The sequence below is a fragment of the Pogona vitticeps genome, chromosome 12 (assembly GCF_051106095.1).
Source record: "Pogona vitticeps strain Pit_001003342236 chromosome 12, PviZW2.1, whole genome shotgun sequence".
Classification (NCBI taxonomy): domain Eukaryota; kingdom Metazoa; phylum Chordata; class Lepidosauria; order Squamata; family Agamidae; genus Pogona; species Pogona vitticeps.
In genome coordinates this window covers 3,901,987-3,924,352 of record NC_135794.1, presented here as the reverse complement: position 1 = coordinate 3,924,352, position 22,366 = coordinate 3,901,987, and the positions used below count along the sequence as shown (strand labels likewise).

The window sequence follows — 22,366 nt, the reverse complement described above, 5'->3', positions numbered from 1 at the left end:
CATAAAAGCTTTTAGTTTCTTCAGCATCTTTATTTTATAAGGGTCTCCATGAAGTCTGATTTAATATCACTTAGTCCTTGCATTGCTTCTGATATGTGCCGCAGTGTTTGCTGTTTCTGGAGAAAGGCAGGCTAATGACAATTAAACCCAATAATAAAGCAAAGTAAGGTGCTGAAACAGCCAAGAATGTAATAAAAACAGCAAGTGTGTTATATAACAAACAGAGGAAACAATGATTGAGAAGTCTAGTGCCGTCGTAAAAGCCAACAGGTTTTATTGAGCATAAACTATGAGCAAGTGGCACTGAATATGGGCCCTACATTTGAGGAAGTATATGTGCTTATAAGGAAGGGAAATACATAGGTGGGCACACTGTGTTCTTCTGGAGTGTTGGTTGCTGTGCTGAATTTTCATTTCTTCCTGCCCTCAGCCAACAGCTTTTTACACCTTTACTCTTATATTTTATACTGACAAGTTATGGTCTGTTCCACAGTCTGCTCCTAGTCTTGTTTTTGCAAAGAGAATAGAACTTCTCCATCATGCAGGAGATGAAATCTGCTTGCTTTCGTACACTGGAGGACAGTGAAAGAACGAGTGGGCGGAAATTAGTGAGGCACAGGCATGGGAAAGTTGCTTTGAGGACTATAATCCAGTTGGACATGCTGTGCAGAGGATTCTGGGAGTTGTAGTGTTCAAAAGTAATTTTCAGATCTTCACACTGAGAGAGAAACTTTCTGATGGTACAAGTAGTCCAAAGATGGCGGAGATGGCTTCCTTCACCAGAAACATTTTAAGCAGAGTTGGGACAAGCATTTGTCAAGGCTCCCCTTGGCTATGCTGGCTGGGGATAATGGAAGTTGTAGTCTGAGATCTCTAGAGGCCAGCGTGTTTGGGAACGGCGGCTATAAATTCTGCTTCTGTGAGCATGTTGAGGTTTTAGGCTGTGCAGCAAGAGGTCGCTCAGACTGGAAAGCCAGGCATCTGGGCTTTTATTGAATTCCTTTTGTCACCTGACTTTAGTCACCTGACCGCTACTACTCGCTAGAAGCTGACCATTCGTGGCCGGATATCGTAGTGCAACAGCCTGACTTAGGCTGCTTCTCCAGATTGTCTTTTTCACACCTCTGGCAGGTACAGTACATGATTGGTGATGAAACCCTTTCACCGGGGTTAAAGGTTAGCTTGGAGTGGTCAGACGGCTGGACTCGGATGTATGAAACCCGGGTTCAAATCCCCACTTGGCCCTGAAGCTTCCTGGCTAAACCCGAGCTGGTCAAGGCTGTTACGAGGATGGAGTTGAGCAGGGGAGGAGAAAGACAAACAGAACGATTTTACCACCCGCAGGCCACTGGAACAAAGGGAGGGCGTGCGTATAACCCATATACATTTTGTGTCGAGAAATAAGATGCTATATTTGGCCACAACCGAGATCAAACACAGTAATAACTCACTAATTATCATTTGTCCTTGTATGACATACATTGGAAGGATCTTTATTTTTTATTTTTATTTTTTTTTTTTAAAGCAAGATTTAGTCCTGAAGTTTAAAGTATCTCTTTTTAGGGACATGTGGTGTGTAATCAGTTTGTTGTTGTTTAGTTGTTAAGTCGTGTCCGACTCTTCATGACCCCATGGACCAGAGCACGCCAGGCCCTCCTGTCTTCCACTGCCTCCCAGAGATGGGTCAAATTCATGTTGGTCGCTTCGATGACCCTGTCCGACCATCTCATCCTCTGACGTCCCCTTCTCCTCTTGCCTTCACACTTTCCCAACATCAAAGTCTTTTCCAGGGAGTCTTCTCTTCTCATGAGATGGCCAAAGTACTGGAGCCTCAGCTTCAGGATCTGTTCTTCCAATGAGCACTCGGGGTTGATTTCCTTTAGAATGGATAGGTTTGTTCTCCTTGCAGTCCAGGGGACTCTCAAGAGTCTCCTCCAGCACCACAATTCAAAAGCATCCATTCTTTGGCGATTGGCCTTCTTGATGGCCCAGCTCTCACTTCCATACATCACTACTGGAAAAACCATAGCTTTCACTATTCGGACTTTTGTCGGCAAGGTGATGTCTCTGCTTTTTAAGATGCTGCCTAGGTTTGTCATCGCTTTCCTCCCGAGAAGCAGGCGTCTTTTAATTTCGTAGCTGCTGTCACCGTCTGCAGTGATCACGGAGCCCAAGAAAGTAAAAATCTGTCACTGTAATTAATAGCACCACTTAAAACAACTTCATAGAATGAAAGCCTTTTTTGAAAAGTAACTGCAAAATGTTACTTCCTTCCATCAACAACAGAGCTTCGTTCCCCCTTATTGAGTTGTTGTTGTTTTTGGAAATGTTGACTTGCTTGTATCCTTGTTACAAAGAAAACCAAACTTGTTGATTCTAGCTTGTTCGTGCCCAGTCCCTATGAACGACAACTCCCAGCTTGGCTTAGATGATATGGCTGATGGGAAGTGGAGTTTGCAGGTCCCTTCGACCTTTTTGTGAAGCCAAACCACAGAGGTCCTTTCTGCATCACCGGTGGGTGGTGACCCTTCTGGACACAGACATCCTAATAAATCTGAGAACTGCAGAGCTGGTAGGGACCTTAATGGATCAAGGAGGCCCCGTGGGGGGAATTGAACTCTCAACGTCTGGCTCCGTGGCCAGAGATCTAAACCACTGAGCTCTCTAGCAGTTCAACATTTGCAGTCGCGACCTCGGAGAGAGCCATGCTCCCTGTTTGTTGTTCCAGTTTTACCCGAAAGGCTTTCTTCGAGTCTCGTTTTCGTAACGCGCGGTGGTGGTGGCGAAGCAGCCCTTCCCCGTTTTTTCCCTGGTTCTCGGAGCAACAGATGCATCTGGGGCTCCACCTCTCTCTCTCTCACTCCCCCACCTAACCATCTGCTCAAGAACCGGATGTCTCCGGCATTGTTTCGGACATCTGGATGTGACACCTGTTTGGGAATCCCTGGAGAGTCCGTCCGGAGGGACCGGATGAGATAATTTTGGAGGAGCGGAGAGGGAGCGGTGGGGGGGGGGAGTGAGAGAGAGAGAGAGAGAGAGAGGAAGGAAAGAAGGTAAGAAAAGGGATCACCCCTAAGAGGGAGTCGAAAAGTGGAAACTAGTCGGACACAATGAGGAGTCCTGACCACAGGGGGTGAGTCTCAGGGTGCTGGCTGGGCTTGTTATGCTTCTCCAGATCTTATTCCTCCCCCCCCACCCTGCCTCCTAATTAAATCTGGATTGATCTGCACTTCGGTTGGAGGTCAGGATTGCTTTGCATCTAGGCTGGTCCTCCTTTAAGCATCAGATTGTGAGATGCATATACATCTTGCAAATTAAAAGCAGACACCGTACAACTTCCACATCTCAGATTGTGAGCGGGTGTGTGGGTGGGTGTGTCTCCAGGAATGGAGTCAGCCTGCGGATGCATGATTTGAACCCCTCACTTTTGGGGTATCCTTAATGCTTGCTGCAAACCTATTCAGAGTGAATGTTTCCCCCATCCATTCTGGTGCTGATTTGCGCTCATGTGCCTTCGCCATCGTTCAGTTAGAACATTGACCCTTGTTATGTGTTCAGCCTGGTTTCACCAGCATTATTGCTTTGCTGTTCTTAACAACACCCCTGTTAGGTAGGCTCAAGCTTGGTTGCTAAGCCGTGACGTGATTGTTCCTAGATAGGTGGTATATTCTCCAGCCACCGACGGCCCCAGCGTTGGCTCGCTTTAGCCCAGCCCTCCCTCACCTCTCTCTCTCTCTCTCTCTCTCTCCCAATCTTTTGAACCTCATCCCCTGTGATTCCTACCCAACATGGCCCATTGTCATCTGGGGATGATGGGAACTGGGGTATAAGATATCTGGAGAACCCTGGTTGAGAGAAAGTTGTTTTTTGAGGTTGTTGGAGGGGTGGTTTTGACATCCTTCTGCTACTCAGGATATGGAAATGACTGAGGAAGAAAAATATGGCCAGGGATTGAAAAAGTTGATGGAACGAAGTAGGAGCATGGGAAACAGATACTGAAGATGGGGAAGAAGCGACAGCAGGGGAAAATCAGGTTCAAACCGTTTTAATACGGTGGTCACTTAAATATGCTGATTTAATTGTTTCTTAATAGCACAACTTCCTGTGTTCTTAGTGGCATCTTCTAAAAAATCCATCTTGTGATTCAGCGCAGGGAGACGGAGAAGACAAAGTAAATCAATTACGAATCGACTAACAAAACTGGAGCAGTGGAGAGGAAAAAGACCCCTCCCCAGGAAACTGACTCAGGCCAAGGACATCAAACGATCCTCTCCTCTGTTTTGCTTCTCTCTCTTTCTCTCGCCACCCCTCCACAAGTTGTGTCGAATAGGCTGGCTTTGCCATGAATGCCGAAGCTGCACAAAATCTCTGCAACAGCTCTCCTTGACCAGACCTGAGCTGAGTCAGTAGAGATGGGCATGAACTGGAAGTTCGTGCTGGTTCGTTGGGTTTTTTTTGGCCGGACAAGTCTATGGAGCTTCCCACCTCTGCCTCCTCCAGCAGCCACTCGCTGAGAGGCAGCACCTGCTGGAGGAGGCAGAGCTGAGAAACCCCAAACACCTGTCCAGCCAAAAACAAACAAACAAACAACGAACCAGCACAAACATCCACTTGGGCGGTTCGAGCCCAACTCTATTAGCAAGCTAAGAGATGTAGGGCCCCTCTAGCTGCGTGGGAACCTGGCAAATCAAGGGGATGTCTGCATCCTACTCCAGGTGGGCTGTGGTTCCTTGTGATTCGGAAGACAAGGGGTGGGTGGGTGATACCTGTTCTTTATTGTGTGCGGCCAAGCCAGAACTGGCTTACAGGGACCCTAATAGGGCTTTCAAAGTAAGTGAGATATTTAAGGAGCAGTTTTAGCAGTTCCACTCCCCAAGTCAGTTTCCGTGGCTGACCGGGGATTTGAACCCAGGGCTCTTGAGTCGTGGCCCGTCCCTCCATCCACTACACTTTGCAGGTGTCTTCATGACATTGTAGAGCTCGGGGTGAAGCAGTAGAAACATGTGCCTGATGGAGACACCTGGAAGAGTCGAAAGCCAGTGCTTGTCTGTGAGATTTTCGTGGCATCAGGAAGGGCATCATCCAGCATCATCATCAGATTGCGTACAAGAACCACACAGCTATTTCATGTTTTGTTTTGTTTTTTGTTTGTGGTGATAATACCAACCGAGGTCTCCCTTTGAGGTGCAACCAAGGTTGGGGAAGACAGAAGGCTGACTTTCTTGCTTGCTAGGTGTTGCTTCATCTTTTTATGTGTCTCTTTATTTACCAGTAAACTGATCTGTTCTCTGGAAGGAAAGAGACCACGTGTGTGAGCAGTGGGACCGAAGGAGGAAATCTTTCATTGTCTCTCCATGCTATAATGCAATACAGCAGTGAAAGACTTCCTCCGACGCTCCCATAAAAAAAGGTTGGGAACCACTACCCTAAATATGATGATGATGATGATGATGATGATGATGATGATGATGATGATGATGATGATTGGATTTATACCCTGCACCGTCTGACAACGTGTCTGTAAACAGGCTTTGAAGACAGCAGTTCTCTCCTGCTGTCAGTCCCCGCAACCATTATTTGGTGGTATACCACCCCTGTACATGGAGGCTCTACATATAGCCATCATGACAGCTTGCTAAGACTCCAACCAGACATTCCCCCCTTTCTGCTGTATTTCCAAAGGGCTTCTGACAGATCGTTCTGTTAGCTGGCTGTGTGCAGGGCTGGAACAGATGAGGAGTTGAATATTTTCCTTTCCTCCCCCCCCCCCTTTTGCTTTTCCAATCTTTAATCCTTTGCAGCTGGCGGCTGCTTTTACACAAAGGATTTGAAAGGAAGGATTTGTATGAACTGCAGGCTTTAAAAAAGAAAAAAAGAAAGAAAGGCAGGGTATTCCCACTGAATAGGACTCAGCTGTCCAGAACATTATCATCCCACTAGATGCCTCAAACACACAAGCCACTTACGTGTTGTGGGTTAGACATTATTTCCTGGGTTCCTGGCATACTTCCTGCTTCTCAGACGCTGTCAGAGTTTCTGCTTGCGCATTTGCTCCCTGTTTTGGAAACCAAGAGGTCTTCTCTCTGTGCTGACGTCCTGGCCTCGAGGATTTCGGTTTGGCCAGGGAGAGAAAAGGGGTATTTTTCTTGCTTCAGCACAGGAAGGCCAATAACAGTGACTATTTTTCCCCCCGTGGAGAAAGATTCTGATGTAAAAAGAACACAAAACAGCTTGTTTTCCGTGAGTCACTTCTGCAGCATGCTTGCTGTTCAGACGCAGAAATGCTTAAACATTCTTCTTTTTTAAAAATGAAAATACCTAAAGTCTCCTAAAGTCAGCCTGAAGCCAAAAAATAAAAAGATGACCGGTGGTTTCCATTCAGACGGGTGGGTTTTCTTGAAGCCAGATTTCCCAAACCTAACATGGGCTGAACCAAATATCCCAGCATCTCCCAGCCAACATGGTGTCTAGGGCTAGAGATATGTATTAGACATGAGAAACCGATAGAACCTCTATGTTCAAGAGAAGCCTTTCTGAGTATTGGCTGCTGCTAGGCTCAAACGGTGTCGGAGAGCTCTAGTCCAGAATGCTGGACTAGGAAAGAACTGGTTGAAATGTGTGACGCTAGAGATTTGGGGAGCATCTCTGTTGCAGATGCTTTAGGCATGCTAAAATAGGTGCAGTAGGACAAACCCCCCCATATAAATGGTTGTTTGGTTTCAAACCTCACTGTGGATACTGAAAATCGCAGATAAGAGTAAACCCTATACATATCATGGTCTCTGTCTCCCTCTAATGGCCAGTTCTGGTAATGACAGTGTGGAAATATGTATTTCTAGGGTTTTTTTTTTCATTTCCTTTTACTATTTTTAATATTTTCAAACTGGATAGGTGAAACCACAGGTACCAATCCTGTGGATATGGATATTTCCTCCTATATAATGACTTAATGCCTAAGCCTAATGGATTCCAAAGTAAACTGTGTGTTGTACGTGTGGCATTGTTATCATAAGCCCTTGTAATAAGTAGACGTTTTCTGTTCAGATACAAGAGTTTTATTTTAATTTTAGCATACTGGTCTTAGTTAGAGAAAAGAATATATCTTGATACAGCCAAAGAGGTCTTCTTCTCACTCCTGAAGAGTTTTGTTCAAGGAGGAAACTGTTCTAAAATGGGCCACCTTCTTTTCTTTACCTCCAAAACAGGCCACCAAGCAATTTCTGGAAGAGATCAACAAGTGGACGGGCCAGTACAATGTCTCTCCCCTCTCCTGGAACGTGGCGGTCAAGTTCCTCATGGCCAGGAAGTTTGATGTCCTCCGAGCCATTGAGCTTTTCCACTCTTATAGGGTGAGTGATGTTGTGATCCTAAGGCTGGCATCAGGTGGGAATCTTCCCCGGGTGCCCGTTGGGTTGAACAGCATCCCTAAAGGCACACCCTAGCCAATCAGCACTCAGCAAGGAAACAGCCCATCAGGAGGGAGAGAGTTTTGCTCATGACAGACTTTCCACCTTCCGTCCCATGGCTTTTCTGACTTGCAGATAATCCCATTCACAGGGAAGAAACCGTGAGATCTATGGGAGCATCGGAGGAAGTCTTTCATTGCTGGAAATTGCTGCTGGGTTGCATTGTAGCATGGAGAGACAATTAAAGATTTCCTCCTTCTGTCCCACGGCTCACACACAATGGAAGGAATGATTGGCAAGTCAGTAGAGCCTTGGGAGAAGAGGGGGGAAGTCTTTCATTACCAAAATCCTAATAATGCCATAGCACCACCAATGGAGAGTTCAGCCTAGGAGTGATTAAAAAATGAAATTGCCTTCTCATCTTTTACCTGGGTGTACGTCTCACTCCCCAGGAAAGATCAGGTAACCAGAATGCCTTCCTAAGAATCTGGGTGGTCTTACAATCTTTATGTCCATGAGGACTAGAAACTTCATTCCTCTCCCCATAGCTCAGTCCCTTTCATTGAAGCCTCAGGTTTTCAGAATTCCTTTTCAGCTGCTGGCTCATAGCTGGAGGTCACCATCCATCTGAAGCCCCACAGGCTGCCCCATAGTTTCTCTGCCTGTCGAGCCCTACTGAGCCGCAGATGTAAGAAAACGGGCAGACCTTCTTTTCTGGGGTCAGACCACCCCGGGGGTTTACCCAGACTAGATACTTTTCCCCCCAGTCCTAACTGGCGAGAAGCTGGGGGGGGTTGAACCTCAGAACTCTTAACACAGAAAGTCTGGCGAGCTGTAGCTGCTCCCCAGGATTGTGGTTGTCTTATGTTTCTGTCCATTTCTGCAAAAACCGGTTGGGCCAGCTTGTCTCTGGGGTTCGATCTTTAATGTCCGTTTCCTTGCCACTCAGGAAACCAGGCTGAAGGAGGGAATTGTGAAGCTGAAACCCCACGAAGAACCCCTCCGCTCAGAGCTGCTCAGTGGGAAGTTCACGATCCTAGTGAGTATGGTGCGATGCGTGGTTTTTGGCGGTGCAGCCTGGAATCTGTTGGGGGTGTTCCCAGGTTGGCGTCTTGATACGCTCTAGGCTGAGAGAGGGAGGCCAGTTCTAGATCGCACCCTGAGATGTCCGCGGCTGAGCCGGGATTGGAACTCGGATCTCCGCGGCCCTCGTCTGACTCTCCAAGCACACCACTTCTCGGGCGGCTTCCTTTCCCTGTGGCTGTCAACATGCACGGCTGCTGTAGGGTTCAGTAATCAGGATTCGGGCCAGAGCGTTAAAAGTTCCAGATTAAGTAGTAACCCACCCACCCACCCCCCGGCATTCCAAAACCAGCGTTCAGCGTCGCTTCGACACTAGAATTGGCTGAACTGTCTTTGAATCGGGGCATGGGAAATGGACTTTGGGACTACAAATCCCAGAATGCATCAGGCAGCACAACCCCTGATCCTATCGCCGGATGGGGGGGGGATTCTGGGGGAGTGGCACGATTTTTAGCTTGGTATAAAGCCAACCGATATTTTAAACAATAAATGAATAAAAACCAACTCGATGAGATCTTAGGAAGCCGCCTTTTTGGACTACAGCCTGGTTGGTTTGTGGATTCTGGGAACTGTAGTCCAAGACGAATGAAGTTTCCAAAGCTCTACATCAAGGCAGCCACACAAAAACTCGCTCTTCAAAGGAGCCCCATAGAACAGCGGTTAAAGTGCAGTGCTGCAGTAAAAGACTCTGCTCAGGACCTGAGTATGATCCCAACGGGCTCGGGTAGCCAGCTCAAGGTTCACTCAGCCTTCCATCCTTCCCAGGTTGGTAAACTTGAGAACCTGTCTCACTGGGAAGGCCACGCGTAGCCCGCATAATCACATTGTGAAGACACAGAGGGTGCGCTTTAAGTGCTACGGGGTGATATATAAGCAACGCACTTTGCTTTGGGCGGCTCATGAGCCCTCAGCTCTTGATGCAGGTTTCCCGTCCTCCTCTTCTTTGCTCATCATCCTCTCTCCCCTGCCCCCCTCCCCCGGCTTCTTTTCAGAGCGTACGAGACCCGTCCGGAGCCTCCATCGCCCTCTTCACGGCCAAGCTGCACCACCCTAACAAAAGCGTACAACACGTGGTCCTCCAAGCGCTCTTCTACCTGCTGGATCGGGCAGTGGAGAGGTGAGTAGAGGGTCCCTGTTGAAAACTTGCTGAGGGAGAGGACAAGAGGCGGGGAAGGCTGGAGCCACAAGGAGTCGAGTGAGACCCAAAATTGACCCACGGAGCCTCCCATTCCGGAGCTTGCTTGCCACTATTTGTTGCCTGGAGTGGGAGAGACAACCGTTTCGTAGATCTGGAAATTTTTTGCCATAGGGATTTGGAGAGCTTTGGGGGAAACAGCTGAGCCCTGTGGCTCGGTTAGCTGCTGCAAATCCTCGAGGGCCTTTTCGCGCACTCCGACTCCCATCCTTCTCAGCCCGCTTTGGTGTACCTTCATGACTTCTGGAACCTCCTAGCAAAGAGGCGGCTCATTGACTGAAAGGAGGGAGGGAATGACAAGTGCAGGATTGGGTTTTGTATAACAGATTTTGGTCTCTGGCGGCTGAACCAGAGGGTTGGGAGTTCGAATCCTCCACTGGGCCTCCTTGGCAGGGGCTGGACTGGATGATCCACAGGGTCCCTTCCAGCTCTGCCGTTCTAAGGTGGTGATGACGATGCATTTGTTGCCATCCTTGACAAGCCGAGAATACGATCAGTGCAGGTTCGGCATGTTGTTCTTGTTGTGATTAACCCACCCTCTCTCTCTCCCTCTCTCCCTCGCCTCTCCGGTCACATCCAGCTTCGAAACTCAGCGGAACGGTCTGGTGTTTATATATGACATGGCAGGCTCTCACTACACCAACTTCGAACTAGATCTGAGTAAGAAGATCCTCAACCTGCTGAAGGTAAGAAGAAAAAAAATTGAACCAGAAAAGGAGCCGGGGGGGGCGGGTCTTTCCAGATTCCTTCCTGACTTGTTCTGTGTTTTGACGGGCGCTTTAAAAAATCTTGTGGCTATTTGCAGAACTTCTTTTGGACTCTTCTAGTAAGATTAGAAAAGAGTTTTTGAGATGCAGAAATTGACCTGTTTGTGGATTTTGTTTCTGAAACAGGCCAGGGTGGGGTGGGATCTGAAAAGGACCCCCCTGGGGGAATCCATTTAGCTCTGAAAGAGGACAGAGTGTTTCAGCTACTAGTGGCAGGTGCCCATCATGACCAGTCCCCATAAACAGCCATCCCTGGGAGAATCCAAAAGTAATAGTAACTGATATCCTAGTGAAGAAACCGAGGAGCAGGTCTTTTGTAAAGCCAATGGCTCTTAATTCTCCATTCAGAAGCAAACGACATTTGGATCCTTCCCATTGCAGCATGACTGCTTGCAACAATATACTGTTCCTGGGATTATCAATGTCTCTTTCATGTACCCTGTGGATTGCAGCTAAGCTCAAGAGGAGACAGGGAAGCCAGGAGGAGGTGGTGGGTGATAATAACTCTCAGCTAACCATGATGTGTTGGGGTTTTGCTCTTCTAAGCCCTGGTTCCAGCAAACTTGGCTAGCTGCCACCGAGAAGGCCTTGTTTCTGGTTGGTTAGATGTCCATCTATGTGGCTTCCAAGCAAAACTGGATGGACCTGCAACAAAATTTTGCAGTATGGGTGGCTTGTGACCTAGGTCCTATGGCCCCCATTGGGATAAAGCATTCCGCCTTTGCACCTCCATTTTTCCCATCACTACTCAGAGCAGGACGCAAGAGTCATGGAACTATCTTCCTACAAAGAGGCTAAGTACGAGATGAAATATACTTCATCATATCTCTCATTTTACATTATTTGGCTTTATCTCGCTTGGATCCAAAGTTCTAGTGTTCCATTTATTTAAATTCATTGATCTAAAACATTTTTGCCCCGCCTTGCTCCTTAAAAAGGCACTTTCCATCATTAAAAGACAAGATTTAAATGCTAAAAGTAGCATGTATATGAATATTTTTAAAAGGAGCGAACAAATGCCACACGATAAGCAGTATACAAAAACACCACCAAACGCACATTCGAACAAGGCACAACAACCCATCCCTCTTAAGAACCCCACTCAGGCAGCCCGTCATTCAGGGAAAGCCAGCCGGAAAAGAAAGGTCTTCGCCTGCGTGCGGAAGGACCACAAACATGAGGTCAACCTGACCTCCAGTGGCAGGGAGTTCCAAAGTCTGGGAGTGTTGCTTTGATGTTTTCCATCCACCGTGTTGAAATCTGTAGACAAGAGTGGCTGTTAATAAAATTAAACGCTGGAGCCAGAAAACATTCTCACGGGAGTCCAGATCCAGAGGCTTAGGGTTGACCGCCACTTAAGGAAGCCCTTTGTTCCGGTTCTTCTCCTCTGATGGTCATTACATGACGATGTAGGGTGGATGATGTTTGCACCCATATGGTGAAAACCAAAATGATATCCCATAAACTTCCTTTGATGGTTCTTCCCCTGCGGCCGCTCCTGGCAAAAGGGAAATGACACACTCTTCCGATCAATGTCTCCACTCCGCTCTAATTGACTGATGGGATGTAGCTTAATTAATGAATCACAGAGACAAAATTCGGGCTCTTGATCCCGGCGGTCATCACCCTTGAATGGGGACATGTGAGGATAGTGGCGTAAACAGTCTATTTCCTCCTGGCAGTTCCCAGAAAAGGCAGAAACCACCATTTCCTGTATTTAAATGCCTTTTCTCTATTTTTCGTTCTGTCTTTCTCTCAAACACACAAGGATTTGGAGCGCTATAAATACACCCACCCCATTGAAAAACAAAATCCCTTAATTGTCCTTGACCAGCAAGGGCCTGTTTTTTCAAAGCTGGAGCCCAGGTCAATAGATCACCCTCCTCATCTTTTCTGTGATGGTATTAGACAAATCGAGAGGGGGACTAAGAGGCAGTGTGGCCCCATGGATGGAGTGTCTGGCCAGGGCTAAGGGGGACCCAAATTCGAATCCCCGCTCAGCCACAGAAACTTGCAGATGGGGCGGCAAAGCATGACAAACCACCTTTTCAGCTCCGATTTCAGTGTCCCCGTTCGGGTTTGTCGAAATGTAGTGCTAAATTGTTTTGTTTCAATTGGCTGGTGCAGAGCTTCAAAAAAAATCTGATTTTGCTCTCTTGGCAAAGGCTTCCATCTCCCTCTGTTGGTCGCAGGAAAGGAAAGCAGGAACAGCAGAGAGTGGGTGCCTTGGCTGTAATTGAATTTTTTTAAAAAAAAAAACAACGTTGTGTTTAATTAATAATCATTGTGTGCCCTCCAGTCAATTCTGACTTTACGGCGACCCCTTTCAGGGTTTCCCAGAAGACTCAGAACTGGTTTCTCGTTCCTGTCTTCCCTGGGACAGTGCAGCTTGCCCAAGGCTACCTAGGCTGGCTCTTCTCCCAGGAAGCCATAGTCAGGAATCAAACTCCCAACCTCTCAGTTTTGTCCCTCCTGGAGGCGTCCCAGGCCAGCCCCTCTGTTTTCCAGCTTATATAGGGTTTTGTTTTGTTTTTTTTGTCTCTTTCTAAAGTTTCCAAAAACTTTAGAAACTATCAACAATCACGTGGCATTTATAATAATCTTAGGACTGCAGATCTGGAAGGGGCCTTATGGATCACTGGGTCCAGCCCCTCTCAAGGAGGCGCCGTGGGGATTCGAACTCCCAACCTCTGGCTCCACAACCAGAGACCTAAACCACTGAGCTCTCCGGCAAGGTCTTCATTTTACTTTGTTCTTCTTGCTGCCGAGGGATGCCTTTTTGATGCCAAATTCCAGCCACAGCCGTTGAATTCTGGACCTCCCGAGCAGTAATTGGCCTTTTTAAAAAACTGTCACCCACTGAGAATGCCCGAGAAGGTTATATTCCTGTTTTCACCAAATTTCTCCCTCCCTCTCCCACCTGCCATGTCTCGTTTTTCCAAGGGTGCCTTCCCAGCCCGCCTGAAGAAGGTCTTCATTGTGGGCGCCCCTATGTGGTTCCGGGTTCCTTATTCCATCATCAGCCTCCTGTTGAAAGAGAAGCTCCGAGAAAGGGTGAGTTGGAAGGCATCTGATTTGATGAGAAATTGGCATTGATTGGGGTGGCAGGGTCATGAGTCATTTTATATATACAGTGGTGCCTCGCTTAACGAGCACACCATTTAACGATGAATTCGCATAGCGACGCGTTTTTTGCGATCGCATTGCAATGTTTTAATAGGAAAAACATCGCATTGCGATGATCAGTAAGCGTTTCGCTTACCGATCTTCGCATTGCGATGTTTTTTAAACAGCTGATCGGCGGTTCCAAAATGGCCGCTGCATCCGCAAAATGGCCGCCCGCAGTGTTTTCGCGCCCTGCCCTTGCATACCGGGCAGCGAAAATGGCAGCCGTATCAAGGATTCCTCGCATAGCGGTGAGTTTTCGCCCCAATAGAAACGCATTAAACCCATTTTAATGCATTCCTATGGGTCCCCCCCCCCCGCATAGCGACGAATCCGGATAGCGACATTAATCCTGGAACGGATTAACGTCGCTATGCGGGGCACCACTGTATATTACATTATCCTGGATTAATGTGTGTTGAGACAGAGGCCCATAGTAATGGTGGGAAAGGCGGAAGGCAACAGGAAAAGAGGAAGGCCAAACACAAGATGGACGGACTCCATAAAGGAAACCACAGTCTTGAGTCTGCATCTTTCATCGCATCACAATTTAGCAATGAGCGTGGGGGGGAAAAGAAAGAAACACTGCAAGTCAAAATCCACCATCTCCCAATGATCTTAACCACCCAAAGAAATAAGGTATAAGAACATCCTCTCTCTTTACCATACATTCAAGGCAGATAGATCACAAAAACTGCCAGCATCTCCCTGAAAATAGCTACTTATATTGATCAACAGCAGGCCAGCCGACTGTGCTAAGCAGCAGTGTATTCAAAGTTGGTGTGTCTGGGATGTGCTTAGTTTTTCTCTGCAGTTAGGAAGGGGCTTTTCAAATTTTAAAATGAATGTCCCATTATCATTTTCCCTATCTACCTCTTCCTCTTCACTTTAAATTTGGGTGTCCTATGTACGATTGCAGAATTTTGCATTTCTGTCAAAATTCTCTTTTGCTAGTCAACAGAAGTACAAAGATCCGCAGAGAAGGAAAAGCCTCAAGTTCACCCCCCCCCCAAAGTCCACCCCTTTCTCATTACCAGGCATTTAAAGTCCCAAATGCTCACTCTTAGACAACTGCAGGAGAATGACTTACAGTGGCCTGAAAATGATAGGCTTGTATTGTGTGGCTTACACATACTTAGCAGCTAACTAGCTGAAAAGATCAACAGCAAACAAACAACTGCCACCAACAGAGAGGGGGGAAAGCATTCAGCAGAGAGATGGGACTCTCTTTAAATTCAAAGCCTGGAAGAGAGGGTTGGTTAGTGCCAGATAGATAAATCACCCTGGCCAAGAAATCCCTCCCAGTCACACAAACTGCAGAGAGCAGGCAAGGCTGCAAATTAAATTCCGACCTGTCTATGTATTTGGATGTGCCTTCATTGTTTTCTTGGTCCTTTCCACCCCCTCTCCCTGTTTCAGGTTCAGATGGTGAAGATGTCCGAGCTGAAGGAACACCTTCCCCGAGAGTGTCTCCCCGAGTATTTGGGCGGATCCCTCAAACTGGATCCCCTCAACTGGAACGGCAGGTTCCTCCCGCAGCAGAACGGTCACCCGGACCCTCTCGATGAGCTGATCCTGGTGCCGCTGGCTTCCCCTCGTGACAACGGCTCGGTCCACGTCCCGGGCCCGAAGGGCATGACGGTGCAAGGGGTCTTGGAGCACGTCAGCCGCAAGCAGAAGCGAGGGATCTACGAGGAGTACGAGGCCATCCGGCGCAGGAGTCCCTCGGGCAGCTTCGCTTGCTCTTTGTAAGTGCACCGGGCAGAGAGAAAGAGGAGAAAGGATGATTAAAGGGCCTTCCTCCTCCATCTCCCCCCATTAGACCAGAAATGCTCACCCGGTGGTCCTCCAGATGTGACAGGCATCCAGCTGTCAGAATCCCTGGCCGTTGATCCCATTAGCAGGGACCCCTGGAGCCCTGATGTTCAAAACATCTGGAAAGCCAACGACTGAGAGTAACCCCTGCTCTAGAAACTTGGGCGGCTACCAACCGCTGCAGTTGGGCTCGCCGTTCTTCTGGCACCATTGCAAAGTTTCGGATTTTCGGTTAAATTCTTCCAGCTGTGCCCCAGAAGTGCCGGGATACACAAAACAGAATTAGCTCCAAGTTCCCCCAGATGAGTCCACCCCTGGCACTTATGGGATCCGTAACTCACTCTGAGACATTTGAAATACAAAGAATAAAAAAAAAAAGCATGCTTCCTTCCTTCCTTCCAGCTCTGAACAGACCAAACAGGAAAACTGAATAAAGCAGGGAATGCCCTGAGCAGTGGACCTCGACAGACTCACTGACTTCCCACAAAGTATAGAAAGGGAAAAAGGAAGCAGGGCTCCCTTTGAATCAGAGGCAGGGAAGGGACGATGGGTCTGTGCTGTTAACGATTGGCCGTCACCCCCCCCCCGCCAAGCCCAGAAAGATCCCTCCCAACCAGACCTACTAAAGGCAGCATGCGAGGCTGAAATAACTCCCAAGAGGGTAGAAACACGAGGTGTGTAGTTTTTGGTTTTTGGAACACAGCTCCTGGAATTTCCACAGCTGCCTAGGGGATTTTGGGAGTTGTAGTCCAAAAAGCACCCATCTGCACCTCTCTCAGGGACCCTCCCAAGATTCCTTGTCCTCTTTAGGTTGCATTTTCTGGTGTGATTTTTTTTTTTTTTTTTTGGAGGGTTCCATCGTAACCAACTCTCTTATTTGACTGTATGCCTGCGGTTGCCCTGCATTAAACAGCAAAGTTTAGGGAAGTTTCTTTTCTTAGACTGTCCCTCTCTCAAGACCCCCCCCCAGCCTCGGCCACCGCGGTCCACGTGCTCTAGGGCAGTGGTGGACAACCTCGGTTCCTCCCGGTGTTCTTGAACTGCAACTCCCAGAAATCCTGGCCAGCCCAGCGAGCAGGGAAGGCTTCTGGGAGTTGTAGTCCATTGGGGGGGACCCAAGACTGGGAACCACTGGTCTCAGAAGGATTCAGAGCTGTAAGTCCCTGAAAGTTACTTTTGTAAGCTCCAAAGAGCCTCCCGCCGGTCCCCAAAGGGTCATCGGCCAAAGATCCGTCTTGTTCATGACAGCGGCTCTTGTCTCTCCCACTGCAGAGCGCCTTTCAACCAAGAGAAGAATCGCTATGGAGATGTGCCCTGCCTGGACCAAACCAGGGTGAAGTTGTCCAAGCAGTTCAGCCACCACGAGGTAACCGGGTTAAAACACGAGGCTCTGGGAAGCTTGATTTCTGCTAAATTAGAACATCACACTCTTAACACTCTTTTACTCCTTTAGCAAGGAGCTTACTATTCTCCAAATGGTGGACTCTTTCCTTCCTTCCTTCCTTCCTTCCTTCCTTCCTTCCTTCCTTCCTTCCTTCCTTCCTTCCTTCCTTCCTTCCTTCCTTCCTTTTCTCTTCCTTCCTTCCTTCCTTTTCTCTTCCTTCCTTCCTTCCTTCCTTCCTTTTCTCTTCCTTCCTTCCTTCCTTTTCTCTTCCTTCCTTCCTTCCTTCCTTCCTTTCTTTCTTTCTTTCTTTCTTTCTTTCTTTCTTTCTTTCTTTCTTTCTTTCGTTTCTTTCTTTCTCTCTCTCTCTCTCTCTCTCTCTCTCTCTCTTCCTTCCTTCCTTCCTTTTCTCTTCCTTCCTTCCTTCCTTCCTTTTCTCTTCCTTCCTTCCTTCCTTTTCCCTTCCTTCCTTCCTTCCTTCCTTCCTTTTCTCTTCCTTCCTTCCTTCCTTCCTTTTCTCTTCCTTCCTTCCTTCCTTCCTTTTCTCTTCCTTCCTTCCTTCCTTCCTTCCTTCCTTCCTTCCTTCCTTCTTTCTTTCTTTCTTTCTTTCTTTCTTTCTTTCTTTCTCTCTCTCTCTCTCTCTCTCTTCCTTCCTTCCTTCCTTCCTTCCTTTCTTCCTTCCTTCCTTCCTTTTCTCTTCCTTCCTTCCTTCCTTTTCCCTTCCTTCCTTCCTTCCTTCCTTCCTTCCTTCCTTCCTTCCTTCCTTCCTTCCTTCCTTCCTTCCTTCCTTCCTTCCTTCCTTCCTTCCTTCCTTCCTTCCTTCCTTTCTTTCTTTCTTTCTTTCTTTCTTTCTTTCTTTCTTTCTTTCTTTCTCTCTCTCTCTCTCTCTCTCTCTCTCTCCCTTCCTTCCTTCCTATCTACCCACCTACCTATAGTGCATTTATTCCCTTAGCCCCTCATTCTCCCCACCCACCTCGGTGCATTTCACTTCTCCAGTGAACGTACCTGCAAGGTTAACGTCTGCCGTTGTTCCCTCTCCAGCCGACAGATTACATCAACGCCAGTTTCATGGACGGCTACAAGCAGAAAAACGCTTACATTGGCACTCAAGGTATGGAGGGCCCTTTGTAACTTAATGGTGTGACATGTGTTGGAGGCTCTTTGTGCCGTCCTTACAATGTTTCTCCTCCTGTGTAACATACATGCATTTCTTCTTCAGGTCCCCTAGAGAACACGTACCCTGACTTCTGGCGCATGGTTTGGGAGCAGAACGTGCTGGTGATTGTCATGACCACAAGGTGAGTTGCCCCCCCCCCCCCCACCTCTGCGCACAACGAACCGCAGGAGACAGGGCTTTTCAGCCAAGTTTAGAACCTGCCCCACGAACACACCGCTAGTACGTCTCTCTCTCTCTCTCTCTCCATGGGGCCCCCACAGAGCAGCTTGATGCAGGATTCAATCAGGGCATTCCCAAGCCACGTTTGAGAGAGCCCGTGCCATTGCAGAAAGAAAAAATAAAAGGATATATGAGAAGTCAAGATTCTCTGGGAAAGACAATGGTACAGAAAAAAAGTGGAAGGCTGCAGGGAAAGAGGAAGACATGAGATGGACTGGCTCCCTAAAGGAAACCACAGGCTTGAATTTGGAATAGCTAAGAAGGGCTGTTGAATGGAGCTCGCTCATTCATGGGGTCACCATGAGTTGGAGGTGACTTGATGGCCTATAACAACAACAACAACATCATCCTAACAAGGTTTTCCATTATTTTTGACACATTGGGAGGCCCATCATCTTCTGAGAACCTTCTTATTTAGCTTGTGCATAAATCTGGAGCTGCCCTGATGTCTTAAAACAACAACAAGAAGAGGAAGAAGAAAATAGAAGCAAAGTTTTTAGGGCAGATTTGAGGACTCTGAAATTTCTTGCAGTGCGAGTTTTCCCAGATCACCGCCTGCTTCTTCCCGAGACGTGGTCTCTGAAAGGATCTGAAACGTTTTCCTCTTTCTGGGTTACAGGCTTGAAGAAGGGGGCAGAAGGAAATGCGGCCAGTACTGGCCATTGGAGAAAGATTTCCAGGCCTCTTACGGAAACCTAACGGTCACCAACCTCGGAGTGGAGAACCTAAACCATTACAAGAAAACCATTCTGGAGATCTACCACTGTGAGGTAACAAGAGGCCATTGGGAGGCAGGGATCAAAGGCGTAGGAGGATGATTTAATGACAGACTGGGAGTGTCTGTTGACTACCAATAAAGCCCAGGTTCTCCACCCAGAAATAATTCTGCAGGTTTTACGAGTTGTGATTAGTGTGAGTAGCCATTCTGCATATCTACCAGATTTCATTGAGAAAATTTTCATTTTGTTACACAATTTTTGGTTTAAAAAAATGCCTTTTTGCTACACAATAGACATACAGAGATCCACAGAGGAGAAGAGTATGTGTTCCTTCCTCATTCACTGGCACTTAAGGTCTCAGTAACTTTGAGGCACTTAAAGGAGAATTTTTAAATATTACTTACAGTTGCTTGAAATTACAGACGTATGTGCCGTTTTCTTCACTGCCCATATTATTCAGCAACCAACTGAACAGATCAACAGCAAACAAAGAACGGTTGCCACAGTCTAAAGAGAGGGAAAGAGAACACTCAGCAGAGAGGTGGGGCTCTCTTTGAATTCAACGATTGGAAGGAATTATTGGTTAAAGCTAGATAGACAGTCGCCCAACCCAGAAAAGCCCCCCCCCAGTCACACAAACTACAGACAGCATGCAAGGTTGCATCTAAAACTCCAACATTTTTATCCTCCCAATACATGCACAGAGGACAGTGTTAATGGGCTGGTCACTTTGTGTAAGTTTCCATTCACATGAACTGATGTGAATATTACGCACAGTGAATGTGCAGTTTCTCCAGCTGGAGAATGCGCACAATAGCCAAGTAGCAAGAGAAGCAAGCGATATGTTTGCTGGCTGAGAAAGGATTTGAACCCAGGTCTCCTGAGTCCTAATCCAACATTCTTACCACTAAAACATCATTCATTCCTTTATTACAATTAACAGGTCAGATAAAAAGTCATAATAGAACCACACAACGGTGGAGATTATTGAATACAAATTAAATATACACTGTGTTAGATTAACTCTTAAAAATAGATACTCATAAAAATTTTATGATAACTACTAAAACACTACCTGGGTGGTTCTGGCAGTCAAAAACTTGAGTTTTCCCAATTTTGTTGTTGTTTTGTAATCTGTGCAGTTGCGCCAGGATTGCCCCTCCACTCGTAGATGTGAGCCTTCTGTAAGAGCCGATGACATAAAACTGACTGTGTCCCTGTCTTCTTCTCTGTAGAGTCGGGAGAGACGCCTTGTGACACATTTCCAGTACGTGAGCTGGCCTGACTATGGCGTGCCATCCTCTGCCACGACCCTCATCGACTTCCTGAGGGCTGTCAAGCAGCAACAGAGGGTGGCCGTCCACGCCTTGGGGCCGCGGTACAAAGGACACCCCGGGGGCCCACCCATAGTGGTGCACTGCAGTGCCGGCATTGGGCGAACAGGTGAATATAATGTAGCACAGCTTTTTGAAGCAGACTCAACCTGATGAGCAGTTTCTAAAGCCCATCGGATTGCTTGCCTGCATTCCAAGAGCAAGACGTGGAATACTTCACACACACACACCCCCAAGGTTTCCCCCAGTTGCACAGACTACGTCTGCCAATAGATGGAGTCTTTTCCTTCCTAGAAGCAAAGAACACACTTGCCATGAGCTGAAAAGTCCTGGCAGGTTGTTTAAAAAGATACAAGCACCCCATTCGGTGCTTCCCATCTCCAAAAGTCAGTGCAACAAGTTCTTGTAATCCCATGCAATTTGTGCAGAAATGGCATTCCCATTCTTGCGAAAATGCTGGTTCACAGCCCAAAGAAATATCTCGCCATCTTAAAGGGTGAGGACAAAGGTCTCAGTTCCTTATCTTTGTGTGGGGAAAATCAGGCAAACAAAGATTCACATCTGTCCTACTGTGGCTTTCCTTGACCGGATGTCCTCTAGGCTACCATCTTTCCCCACCGCCAGCCACAGAAACCATAAACCTACAGCTCTGTTCTAGAACATCGTTTCTGCGTGCAGAACGCCCTGGGTTCAGTTTCTAGCTTGGGCTGGGAACGAATCCTCCCCACGTAGTGGGGAGCTGGAATCGACCAATGGTCTAACTCTGTGGTTCCCCACTTTGGGTTCCCAGAAGTCTTCACCGCTTGCTGTGCTGGCCAGGATTTCTGAGAGATGCAGTCCAAGGACCTCTGGGTTACCCATGATTGGGAACTCTTGGTGTAACTGAATAAGAACAGTTACCTTAGATGCAGTACTTGTGGTCAGTCTCTGCAAGGTGCAAGTATATTATCTTCCCTTTAGTGTTGCAGTTAAGATGGGAAAGGAATGTGCAGAGCTTTGGAACGTTTTTTTCTGACTCCTGTTCCCAGAATCCCCCATCCAGCATGACCACTGGGAATTGTAGTCCAAAGTTTGACCATTCCACCTATCTTGTGGCCAAACGTTCAGAGAATGGTCTTCCAAGAAGCACTGAGAGCGCCACGGCTGCCCCGTCTTGACGTAGATGCTGTGGTGGATACCGTCAGGGCATGGGTGGGAAAGGTGTGGCTCTCTGGATGATGCTGGACTACAGCTCCTATCATCCCTGGCCATTTACGGCGGAAGTCCCACAAAATTTGGAAGGCCATGCATTTTTCCATCCTCTGGTTAGATCACGATAGGACAAGCTGTTTTTTTTGGGGGGGGGGTTCTAGCTCTCATGGCAGCTTGCTAAAAATTATGTTAACGAGGCCTCCGTGAAAGGCTAAAATAAGGAGACCCATTGAAGCCAGGAGGAGAAACTTTATGGATGACACCTTCAAAGATTCTCAGTCCTCCAGGTGAGGTGAACTGGAAGCTGAATCATGGACACTGGAATTCTTTTTTATTAGGTTGAAATGTTTCACTACTCATCTATTGTGGATTACAGGTCCCAGAATCCCCTAGCCGCTGAGGATTATGGGGGAAATCAACTGCCAAAGTCTGGGCAGATGGTGATTCTTGTCTTCTCTCTCCGCCCCTCTCTCTCCCTCCCCAGGGACTTTCTGCGCCTTGGATATCTGCCTGTCCCAGTTACAGGACGTGGGCACCCTGAACGTCCAGGAGACGGTGGTGCGCATGAGGACGCAACGGGCCTTCAGCATCCAGACCCCAGAGCAGTACTATTTCTGCTACATGGCCATCATTGAGCATGCGCAGAGAGAAAACCTCCTCCCTCCCTCCCACACCCGGGTCGGCCTGGAGAAAAGCTAATAGAAAGGTGACGATTCGGCAGCAGCCGGGGGCTGCTCTGCGGTAGACTTCCTTCCTCCTTCCACCTTGGACCAGTCTGGACTCGCCCGCACCCTCTCGCTCGACGTTTGCCAAGAACTCTTGACGTGACCCAAATTTCCTCGGCCGTCACGGCTGTGGGGGAAGCCTTCCTTTGGACGAGCGGGCCGGGACGAGTGGCAGCCGGTGGCCCTTTG

The 22,366-nt window shown here is 47.8% G+C and overlaps 1 protein-coding gene across 1 annotated transcript in view; it reads left to right on the top strand.

The window, feature by feature from the left end:
• Positions 1–22,296, top strand: part of PTPN9 (protein tyrosine phosphatase non-receptor type 9) — a 28,978-nt gene extending 6,682 nt beyond the window's left edge. The window contains exons 2-13 of the mRNA XM_072981827.2: positions 7,206–7,349; positions 8,356–8,445; positions 9,482–9,606; positions 10,265–10,370; positions 13,395–13,505; positions 15,036–15,364; positions 16,704–16,797; positions 17,854–17,923; positions 18,032–18,110; positions 18,828–18,978; positions 20,163–20,370; positions 21,937–22,296. Coding sequence (XP_072837928.1) covers positions 7,206–7,349; positions 8,356–8,445; positions 9,482–9,606; positions 10,265–10,370; positions 13,395–13,505; positions 15,036–15,364; positions 16,704–16,797; positions 17,854–17,923; positions 18,032–18,110; positions 18,828–18,978; positions 20,163–20,370; positions 21,937–22,151 — 1,722 coding nt within the window. The 3' untranslated portion in view covers positions 22,152–22,296. The remainder of the gene's footprint in view (positions 1–7,205; positions 7,350–8,355; positions 8,446–9,481; positions 9,607–10,264; positions 10,371–13,394; positions 13,506–15,035; positions 15,365–16,703; positions 16,798–17,853; positions 17,924–18,031; positions 18,111–18,827; positions 18,979–20,162; positions 20,371–21,936) is intronic.
• The last annotated feature ends 70 nt before the right edge of the window (positions 22,297–22,366 follow it).